Raw genomic sequence first — 11,579 nt, forward strand, 5'->3', positions numbered from 1 at the left:
ACTGATGTGAAACTTATGTACCCTTAACTTATTTAAATGATTAGAGGGGTCTTGCAATTGAGAAGACCCGGAGATGTAGCCCTTTAGGGGTGAACTCCGATATCAATTTGGTGTTATGTGTTGCTTTTGTTTTGATGTTTCATGTTTTAGTGTTAGCATGTATGGATGGCATTTTGATAGAATGTGTAAGTGGATTAGATGAGATTTATTGTAAATGCATGTACGCAGTCGTCTCTTAATGCAGTAAAGTGGTTCATGAAAGAGTGTAGTTTGATTAGCAAAATGAAAATTCTATTATTGTTAATAAAAATAAGTATGCATGAAAAGTTCTCATTAGTTATGATGAAATTATAGTGCGTTTTGGAACAAGATGCATGACATGTGTTTAATGTAAAATTGAACAATATGAATGGATAACAATTGTTGGATGAACTCATCATGTTACCTAAATTGTAATTCTAATGGATGAACCTCATTTTGTTACCTACATTTTAACCTTAATAAATGAACTTCATCATATTAGCTATATTCTAACCTTAATGGATGAATTCATATGTTATCTATGTTTTAACTTCAATGGGTAGATTTCCTCATGTTAGACTCATCTTCAACCATAATGGATGAACGCATTTTATTTATCTATAACTTTAAATTACTGAACAATTATATCCTTGTTTAAAGTAATAACGCGAAATTAAGTTAACATGTTTTATTGGGCCAGATGTCATGAGTTGAGTAAGATGTTAAGTTACGTAATCACGTTGGGAAACTCCTTAGGTATTGTTTAGTCTTCCGCCGAGTTATCTGAGCTTTTGATAACTCCTTGTATCATTATGTTGTGTCTTATTTTTTTTCAAAAATATTTGCACTCCATGTGTGTGTTTTTAGCTTTATCCCTTCGGGGTTTCCTGGCGGGGCATTACACAACACCTCACACTTCATGATTCTTCTGCTTTCTCCTTGATCAACTAGAGCAGTGCTAGTCTATGGATTGTATCTCTGATCGATTCTTACTAATGGACCAAGGATGTCATAAAATGACAACAGTACTCTCCAAATCTAACTCTCTTCTACTATGCTATAAACCAAAAGTGGTGACTTGTTCATGTGGAAAAAGCAAGTGGAATAAGGGAGTTCCTCGAGGGTTAGTTTCTTCATGGATGAGAATATCTTGAAGGTGGCAATGATACTTTTTCGAGAAGTAGTTGTGACATTTGATGTCATGAGCATGATGGATAGTATGATATAACACATCAAGTAACCCTTGGACGAAAAGTATTGCTTGATATCATGACGAGAACACATTGCATTCAATAAAATAATTAATCCACACAAACTTGATTTTAATATTTTTATTTAGACTCTTTATTAAATTATTATAATTATAATTATTATAAAATATATTTAAAATTAGCGAGTGCCTCACATATCATGAACTACAACATGTTTTTGTGAAGAAAGGTACCATGCATGCTAATCACAGGCCTAGTAATATTATAGATAATATGACTTGACAACACAACGAGAGTAGTCCAAGACTCCAAAATGTTCATTAATATTTTGATATTAGTAGAAACATTTTGTTAAGACAATTGATATGCCATATCTATATAAAATGATTATACCTTAATTTTGATCTATATTAGTAGAAACATTTTGTTAAGACAATTGATATGCCATATCTATATAAAATGATTATACCTTAATTTTGATCTATTTTTAGACTTGTAATGAGTACATGTCATGTGAAACATTGTCACTTTCTATGACAAGTATAGTGCCCTTGTGCGATGATTATAGTAGAAAAATCACAATGCATTTCCTTTCTTCTGTAAAACAGGGGAAATCGTAGACAGGAGTTTTCCATTTTGAATTTGGAAGACTTTATCTGCAACATTCATCCAAGCCATTCGATGGCACACACTGATACAAGTGCAACGTCCTCCTCTTACAGCCTGCTCAATAGCCTTCAGTACTCCTTGCTCGGACTCAGAGTCCAATGCACTGGTTCCCTCATCCATGAGAAGGATTCTTCCCTTCCTCAGCAACGCCCTCGCCACTGCAATTCTCTGCTTCTGTCCCCCAGAAAGCTGAGAACCCCCACCACCAACCGTTGTACTGTACCCCTCTGGCAAATTGCTGATAAATTCATGAGCATTGGCAGAGATTGCAGCCTCAACAATTTCTGCTTCACTTGCATTAATATGCTCATTTGCATACAATATGTTGTCTTTAATGGAGGTCGCAAAGAGCACTGGCTCTTGAAAAACCATCCCGATCTGTCTTCTCAGCCATCTCAGATTCATGGTTTTTATGTCAGTTCCATCGATGAGAATTCTTCCTCTGTTAGGGTCATAAAATCTTAGCAGCAGAGACAGCATTGATGATTTTCCTGAACCACTGGAGCCTATCAATGCTACCAAGATTCCGGATTCTATCGAGAGATCAATCCCTGAGAGCACTGTATAATTGGGTCTGGATGGGTAGTGAAAAAACACATTCTCGAACTCGATTTTGCCCTCAAGCTCTTGGAGCGTTTTAGCACTCGGGTTGTCAGGGTCGATTTTTGTCCTGCGGTTCTTGAGTTGGAGCAGGCTAGAGGCAGCAGAGGCTCCTCTTTGTATGTCAGGCAGCAGTGTGAGGGCTTTTGACAGAAAATATGCTGTCCATCCCAGGACTAGGAAGACTTTCAATACAGTGGAAAAGGATGCTATTTTTTGTTTTACCATCAAAGAGCCATACCAGAGACTTAATGCGTTTGCAGAGAACAGGGCACATTGGGAACCGCCAAAGACAATTCCCATTTTGTGAGCCATAACGAAATGTTTCTTAAGCGGCTCAGTCAGATGCTTCTTGAAAGACCAGAGGATGTTGTCTTCTGCACAGTAGGATGCTACGGTTCTTATGTTTCCTACTCCTTCATATGCTATGTTGCACGCTTGTTCATGGAGTTCTCTGAGATCTCCACTTAAGCCTCGTTTCATAAATTTCTCCTACAATCAACAAAGAGAGAAATGTGAGGCTTCAAAGCTTTTATAATGGCAGAGAGAACATTGGGTTCATAATAATAGTTAGCTTGAGTCTGACCTTGATTGAGCCTCCAGCCATAACCACTGGGAATGTTAAGAATGTGACCAAAGCCATGTGCCATTCGAGCAAAAAGGCAATAATCAAGGCCATTATAGTTGATGTAAGGCACTGGAACAATGAAGGAATGTAGTCACTAATGGTATTCTTTACTAGAACGAAATCTGCTAATATGTTTGCTGTGATTGAAGAGCTCCCATTCTCCTCCCGATCAAACCATCCTACTTCATTCTTCATGATAGCTGCAAAAGTTAGCATATAGTCTTTAGTTAGTTTCCCAGAAAAATTAAACCTCGGGGATCAAATTCTTATGGGCAAACTCCAATTATGTTAAATGAAATCAGGGAGTCTGTGGATATGTTTCAACATCACTTTACCAGGTACCTTCAGGAGAAGTTTATTTGCATAAGAACATGTGACATGAATTCAGAGTATGTGAAGTTGAAGAATACCTTTAAATGTTTCCACTTGAAAAGTCTTTGACGAATTTTCTCCTGCCTTTCCAAGGAAGAAATATTGAAGAATGCTGGTGCAAATGGCTGCAATGCCTAATCCCGCGCACACAATTGCCCATTTTTGGACATCTTTCTGAATATTGTGGATATCAGTTTCAAAGTAAATAGCGACAACTTCCATAAGAACTAGTGCAAACAGAGGATTCACAGTGCCTGCAAATATGGCTCCTGTGGTTCCTATAAAGAAAGAAGGCAAGTTTGGCCCTGTTAGTTTTTTATATACTGCAAAGGTCTCGGGGCTTAAAGAATCGAGATATGATCCTCTTTCCAACTTGTTTGTCAATCCTCTTCTATCATTTTCGGCTTCAGTTCCGTTACTGGAGCAAATTGAGAAGTCTTCTTGTTCAAAACTTGTGTTCTCTGAGAGCTCATGCAAGTTGGATGACTGACCTTGCAGTTTTTCTGATATGCTGCAAAATGGATTTTTAGTTTAGATATTACTCTCATACCCTAATAAGGTAAATAATAAAGGCTTAGGAATGTTGATTCATGGAAGTAGCATGATCAAGCATTTAGTACTATGGAATGTCTGCTCAAAACCCAACCTGATTATATTCAAAATAACTACTGAAATCCTAAAGATAGTGGTTTCATCAAACCTTTCAGCAATGTCATTTTTTTCTTCTACTTTGGTTTCTTGCAGACTAAGAAGCCTTGCATAATCTCCTGCTGTACCATTCGAAACTAATTCTTCATGAGTGCCCATCTCAGTAATTTTTCCATTGCAGAAAAATGCAATGCAATCAGATTGCCTGATTGTAGATAGACGGTGGGCAATTACAAGTGAGGTATGTCCAACCATGATGGATTCAAGAGCAGATTGAACAATTTGCTCTGACTCTGGATCAAGTGCACTTGTGGCTTCGTCAAATATCAATATACTTGGTTTTTTCAGGATAGCTCTAGCAATTGCAATCCTTTGCTTCTGGCCTCCCGACAACTGGATTCCTTTTTCACCTACCTGAAAGAAGATTGATTTTTTGTCAGACAGAAAAAATTATGCTTCAAACCATTGTCAGACATTTATAAAAGTTGTGTGATCTCAGGTTTGCTACTTGCCTTCGTGTCATAGCCCTTTGGAAAGGATTTTATGAAAGTGTTAGCATTAGCAGCTTCAGTAGCAGCTTCAACCTCAACCATGGAAGCAGTGGAATTCCCATAGAGAATGTTTTCCTTAATGCTACAGCGAAATAAGATAGGTTCCTGACTTACCCACCCAATTTGCATTCTATACCATCTTAAATTCAAATCTCTGATGTCTTCACCATCAAAAAGAATCCGACCTGGAAAGATTTATAATGGCCATGAATCAAAATCGTAATCTCATCCATTGATTGAAAATCATCAGATAGTTATTCCAAGATCAAGTACAAAATTACCACAGTGTGGAAGCATAAAAAAAATCAATGGCAACAGATTCAACGTATACAATGATATTGGGATGGCACATGAATCTGTGTGCCTTTTCTGTTTTAATGATTTCTTGTTCAGTCAAATCACCTATCCAACAAACCATTCTATTGTACTGTAAGCCAGTTGTTGGGAACATTTAAATAAACCAAGAAGAAACAGGACTAGTAGGTGATACCTGATGTTACATCATAGAATCGTTGAATGATAGAGATTGCAGTGCTTTTACCAGATCCACTACTTCCTACTAAGGCCATTGTTTTTCCAGCTGAAATTGTGAAGGACAGGCCTGAGAATACTGAAATGGTTGGGCGTGAGGGATAATAAAAACTAACATTCTCAAATGTTATTTCCCCTTTGACCTCTGTCAGGCTTTTGCCTCTGGACTTCCAGATGTTTATTTTTGGTGTTCTTTCAATCATGTTGAATATTCTCCTTCCAGCCAGTCTACCATTTTGAAAAATTTGAAGATTTGGTAGAGCTTCCCCTAATGCCCTGAAATCACCAATGCTAGTTCAGTGCCCAATGATTGTAGTACTTATCTTTTCATCTCTTTCATTTTGTTGCCAAGTAAAGAATGAAAACTTACATGCCAGAAAAGATGATGCAGAACACTGATGTGATAACCTGACCAGGTGTTACTGTTTTGTGTGAAATGAGAATACCTCCAAACCACAGGGCAACTGCCCAAGAACAGTTGATGATTGCAAATATTATCCCCAAACCAACACCTCTTACTAGAGAAGAGAGTAAGCCCACTTTCATGGCCTCTTCCAAAACCAAGGAGATGTTTTCTTCTTCTTTTGCTTCTCCCCCACAAGCATAAACAGTTCTGACCTGGCTGATTGCCTGTAATGGTGTCTGTATTAGCTTTTAAGTAACTTAAAACACACACAGGTTATGGTTAAGCAACGATTTGAAATTTAGAATCAATGTCAAATATGAGCTGCTAACTCCACCTGTTGGATAACAGAGCCATCTTTAGCATACAAGGACATGTTCTTTATTGCAAGCCTCTTATAGAAATATCCATATGTTAGACCGGTTATAAGCATCAAGGGCACTGAACCCAGTATCAGTAATCCAATTTGCCAACAGGTAACCATTGCAATCACTATTCCACCTGCAAATGTTCCCATCATGTGCAGAAATACTCCAACCTGAAAAATGAGTGAAATAATTGAATAGCTTAAAAATATAAAATGAAGCCTATTTCTATAACAAATCAAGAACGTGCTTTCCCTGGTAATAGCTATTAATTCTTACTACAACATGATCCCCTTATTGGATGTTAGCCAGCTTTATTTGAATTTACTGTGGTCTTCACATATTTTTATTTGAGTTATTTTATTTATAAATTATATTTAATGTTTAAATATATTTATAAATTCAAAAATAGGTTTGTGTTTTTTAATTACTCATTATAAGTCTATATAAGTGTAAGATATTTCAAATTATATATCAACGTATTTAAAAAACAAAACTTTAATTAATGTGGAGAACATTCAAAGAATTGCTTGTTGTTTAGATTGTCTAATACCTCAAGTCAACTATCTTTTTGTTTGCTGCCATTTTTGTTTTGATTGTGAAACAAACATACAGAGATTTCAGCACTGAAAGTAGAAAAAAAGAAAATTGATGGAGTGATTTGACATTAGCCTAAAACTAGCAATTGCACCTTGGTGTGCAATATGTATGTCGAAGAGGTGTGGAAGGTCAATTAGGGGATTTTTGGGTCTATTAGTTGTATACTCATGTATTAAATGAGGTCAATTGGTAGGCCATTTAGCTAGTGATGTTGATTGTGCAACAAAAGTCTTAATGAAGAAATAATATCTTCAAATCAACTATGCATCCACTACAAAGATCCAATTAGGAGTGAAATAAAACCTATGAATCGAGAAGATATAATTAAGCTCATGTTATGTTCATGATAGGGATAAAGGGAGAGATGGAGTGGGGAAGAGTGAGAGAGAGGGGATAAGGAGATAGAGATAAAAAAGATATACATAAAGATGGAGATGGATGAGAGTGTGTGTGTGTGTGTGTGTGTGTGTGTGTGAGAGAGAGAGAGAGAGAGAGAGAGAGAGAGAGAGAGGTAGGGGTGGAGAGAGGATGAGATAACAAGATTGAGATAAAGGGAGATTTGGGACAAGAAGTATGGAGAGAAAGCTCATAAAGAGACAATGAGATATAGATATAGAGGCCTAAAAATAAGGAGAGGGACAGAGATGGACAGAGAGGGATAGACATAAATGAATAGAGTGACACATAAATGAATAGAGGGACACATAAATGAATAGAGGGACACATGTCTATAGATAGATATTAGTTAAATAAATTAAAATTATTAATTTAAATTTAAATATTGAAAATTCTAAGAATTACAGATATTGATATTACAAACAATAATAACATTAATTGAAAGATAAATTCAATATTAACAAATAATTTTTTAATTATAAAATTGAACATAAAATAGTTAAATTCTTAAATAAATTAAATTTGAAAAATTAAAACTATAATTAAAATAACAGATTAAAAATAAAATAAAATAAACTATTTTAAAATGGATACAATTTATATTTTAACTTTTACATTAAAATTACAAGTAAAATCATAGTAAAAAAAGCTAAAAAATGAAAAAACTAAACAAAACATATTCAAAAGATTTAAAAAAAATTAATTTTGTTTATGTATTTTTTTAATTATTTTTGATATCATAAATAATGTCAAATATTATTATTATTTTTTTTAAAATTATAATCAATGTTTAATAAAAAATTTAAATATAATAATTAATAATATTAAAATATATATATATATATATATATATATATATAACAAAACCACCAAGAAAAGTAGCTTCAATCTTGCAGGTTTACAAGAGGGATTTATTTGCATTAAGATTTAGAAAAAAATTGGAGCAAAAATTATTTAGATCCCCTATCATAAGACATTTGAAAACCATTTAATTTTTTGTCTCATATTTAATTGGACATATTTGAAAAAAACTAAAAACCCGAGGAAGGGCCAATGAGAAAATGTTAAAAAAAAAGAGAAAAATGAAATTAATAAATTAATTATGATAAGCTATAAAGTAAACTATAGATAAGGATGAGGATAAGAATGAATATAAAATAAATATCCATATCATAATTTACAAAACATTAGAAGACCATCTCAATATTTTGCTTGCTCACATTTGATTGGCCAATTGTTTTTTTTTTTAATGAAAAAAAATGAAAACCCCCAAAAAACTATGGCTCAATAAAAATATACAAAAATGGAGAGAAAACTAATTTTAATAAAAAATCAAGATAAAGCATAAAATATTTTTTTTTTACATCATTTTGAAAATAAATTAATTGAGTAACATTAATCTTCGCCTATAAATAGGTGGGACTAATAACAAGTGGAGTATAATGATTTGACTATGGTAACAAAAAAATCTTACTTTTTATCTTAAATTTGACAACCATTTACATATCAAATTAATAATTATAATATTTCCAAAATAAATATACCATAAAATTTATGTCTCTATATATCTAGTAAATTAAATAATTCCAAAATTATTTTTTTATTTTTTTTAAATAAATAAAATTGTTTCAAATTTATCTCCAACATTTTCTACATAAATATATTTAAGCTATATTAATATTAAGATAATCTAAATAAAATGTTCAACATACATATAAGACATATTTAGGAATTGAAAATGTCTATAATCACAAGATCATGCCTCAAATCCAAACACATTGAATGATTCTTTATTTATTTATTATTGGTTCAATTATTAAGGTTTGATTTACATGCACAAAGGTCACACAAATCAACAAGAGGAAAAGACAACTACTTTCTTTGACAGTTGTCTAACATGTCCTAATTCCACATTAGCCAATTTGATAACAATTGTCACAATTAAACTAAAATCTAACCCAAAGCTAAATATTATTATTTTATCAATTTAAATTTTGTACACAAATTATTTCAAAGATTTAGGTAATACCAACTTTCTATTTTAAATAAGTAAATCACTTGATGACAATCATTACAAAAGTCCAAAAGTAAATATTATTATTTTATCAATTTAAATTTTGTACACTTTTTCAAGGACTTAGATAATATCAACTCTCTATTTTAAATTAAGTTATTATTCACTATGATCTAATCAATTTAAATTTTGTATACTTTTTCAAGGATTTAGATAATACTAATTTTGTATTTTAAATTAAGTTATTATTCATTACCATCTAATTAATTTATATAATTCATTGTTTTTAAGAGATAAATGAGAAGAAATGAGAAGAAATGAGAAGAAATGAGGTATGTCTCTTTGAATGATCTTGGGACCTATATCAAGAGAGAATCAATCTGAGGATCTATAGGTGAAGAATCCAAAAAGTCTTCAACAAACTACGCCACCTTTTGGGCTGGGGTATGTCTCTTTGTTAAGTGCATGTTATTTCTAGATTAAAGAAAGATAATTGATCTTAGAATCTATAAAAGAAAAACCCCAAAAAACTTTCTGAGACATGTCTCTTTGTTAAGTAATGTTATTTCTAAATTATAGAAAGATTTATTTTATATCAATGTTTCATCATCAGAATAATGAAAACGGTTAAAAAAACAAGTTCAAAAATAGAATGGGATTACCTTTTCACCAATGGCTTCTTGGACTAGCAGGGGATCTGTTGCAACACTGGTTACAATTTGAGCATTATCTGAATCCTCCTCCTCAAAGAACTGAATATCCTGATTGAGCAAGCATTCCAAGTACTTCCCCCTCATCCTCACCGTCTGCCTCTCTCCAGTACTCATCCAGCATGTCACCTCTGCAAAATCCCACTTGTCAAATTTCTGTACAAGCTTAAAAATCTTTCTGTGACTTTGAACACAAAGGATCCATGGAGTTGGGTATGTAATATGTACCAAGCCAAGTAACCCAAAAACTGTTGGCCGCCAAAATTAGGAGCACCCACGCCAACTGCACAGAACAAAAAACGTTATTTTTTAACTAAACATGTCATCCATGCAAGCCATGGCAGATTACAGAGCAGAATTCAGAATTCAGAATTCAGAATTCAGAAATATTCTCTATATGTAAAAAGAATCGTGCAGAGTACACACATGTTCAACTTCGTGTGCAGCTTTGGAACGTTCGAATTGATTGGAACCGAAGCTATTGACGATTTTGCCAAAGATGACCATATTCAAGGGATTTATGATGCCATGTAACAGAGCACTCACAGTTCCCACAAGCATGAGAAAGTAATCGAGAGGATCAGAGAAAGACACAAGTTTCCAGTATGAAACGGGGCCCCGATTATTCAGACTCTCTTCCTCCCTCTCCATTGCTGATTCTGGATTCAGAATTCAACACATACTTAAAGGATTCTGATTCTGGATTCAACACATACTTGAAGGATTCCTCGACAGAAGAATGAGTTTAGTCGATGAAACAGAGAAATTTTTTGGTAAAATCGAAGTTGTAAGGAATGTGGTGTCAGAGCTCGTTTAAAATCGCCCATCCTTGTCCTTAGGACATATAGCATCAAAATTATATTATTGTATTTTGTGGTTGGGTTGAATCAATCTTGGCCGCCTCATACTTTATAATCGTGTCTGTGTCTGTTTCTACGTTGAATTGTGTTTCCTTCCCGTGGGCCCCTCTTAACCTAACCTTTCCCGTTCGCCTGTCTTTTCAACTTTCGCTTTGCCGTTTTGACCTTTCGGAAGGATTTCCTTTTCGTTTTTTGTCGTTCCCGTTGCAAGTTCCGTTCCGTTCCGTTCATTTTTTTACCATCGTTTCAAACGAACGCAGAGCGAATCCGCGATCCATGAAAGCATAATGATGTAGAAATTTTGTTAGATGTTGTTGTTGCAACTGCCACAAAATCTGAAAGGATATAATTTGCATGTGTAACTGCCATAGAGAAAGCAAATGGACTATTTAATAATTACTCAGGGATGTCATCTCAATGGGAGCTTTGGAACAGGGCATGGACATCCATCGAAGCATAATGGAAAGAGGATATTACAGCTGAAAGTGCTCTGGTAGACGTATGCAAAATCTGGAAGGATAGACATGGCACATGAATAGTTTGACAGAATGCCTTAGAGATATCATCTAATGAAATTCCATGATTGCAGGATATGCACAAAATTGATTTACTAAAATGGCTATTGAAACTTTCAAGTAAATGCAACTGGCAGGTATATAGCCACATTTCACAACCTGTGCAAGTATCTTCCCTACCTTTGCCAAAATGGGAGCTTTGGAATCGGGTATGAACATCCATCAAAGCATAGTGGACGGGGGATTTATTCATATATATTGTAGGTACTTTGCCAAATGTTGTGGTTGAACAGTTCAGACATGTATGCAAAATGTGGAAGCATAGTAGGGGTAAAGCCAAATTCCACAACCTTTGCCAGCATACTCCCTCCCTATGCCAAAATGGGAGCTTGGAAGAGGACATGGACATCCATCTTTTAGCATAATGGAAAGAGGATTTGCTGGAAATGCTCTTGTAGACATAGACAAGGCACATGAACAGTTTG

General features: G+C 34.2%; 1 protein-coding gene across 1 annotated transcript; it reads right to left on the reverse strand.

Moving 5' to 3' along the window:
* Window positions 1-1,687: 1,687 nt before the first annotated feature.
* On the reverse strand, window positions 1,688-10,452 carry LOC131071532 (ABC transporter B family member 13). Its single transcript, XM_058007431.2, has 11 exons — window positions 10,146-10,452; window positions 9,948-10,002; window positions 9,672-9,850; window positions 5,972-6,172; window positions 5,602-5,861; window positions 5,191-5,507; window positions 4,662-4,885; window positions 4,202-4,563; window positions 3,540-4,012; window positions 3,088-3,329; window positions 1,688-2,993 (listed from the first exon to the last, which is right to left on the reverse strand). The coding sequence occupies exons 1-11, from the start codon at window positions 10,368-10,370 to the stop codon at window positions 1,809-1,811; spliced, it is 3,723 nt and encodes a 1,240-aa protein (XP_057863414.2). The 5' UTR covers window positions 10,371-10,452; the 3' UTR covers window positions 1,688-1,808.
* Between the last annotated feature and the right edge of the window lie 1,127 nt (window positions 10,453-11,579).

The sequence above is a fragment of the Cryptomeria japonica genome, chromosome 11, assembly GCF_030272615.1.
Source record: "Cryptomeria japonica chromosome 11, Sugi_1.0, whole genome shotgun sequence".
NCBI lineage: Eukaryota > Viridiplantae > Streptophyta > Pinopsida > Cupressales > Cupressaceae > Cryptomeria > Cryptomeria japonica.

Excerpts from the sequence above, each read along its gene's own strand:
- LOC131071532 (XM_058007431.2), bottom strand. The coding sequence starts at position 10,370 with ATGGAGAGGGAGGAAGAGAGTCTGAATAATCGGGGCCCCGTTTCATAC. Across the intron at positions 10,003-10,145 it reads CTGCACACGAAGTTGAACAT|TTGGCGTGGGTGCTCCTAAT; the intron begins GTGTGTACTCTG and ends TGTTCTGTGCAG. Across the intron at positions 5,862-5,971 it reads ATGGCTCTGTTATCCAACAG|GCAATCAGCCAGGTCAGAAC; the intron begins GTGGAGTTAGCA and ends ACACCATTACAG.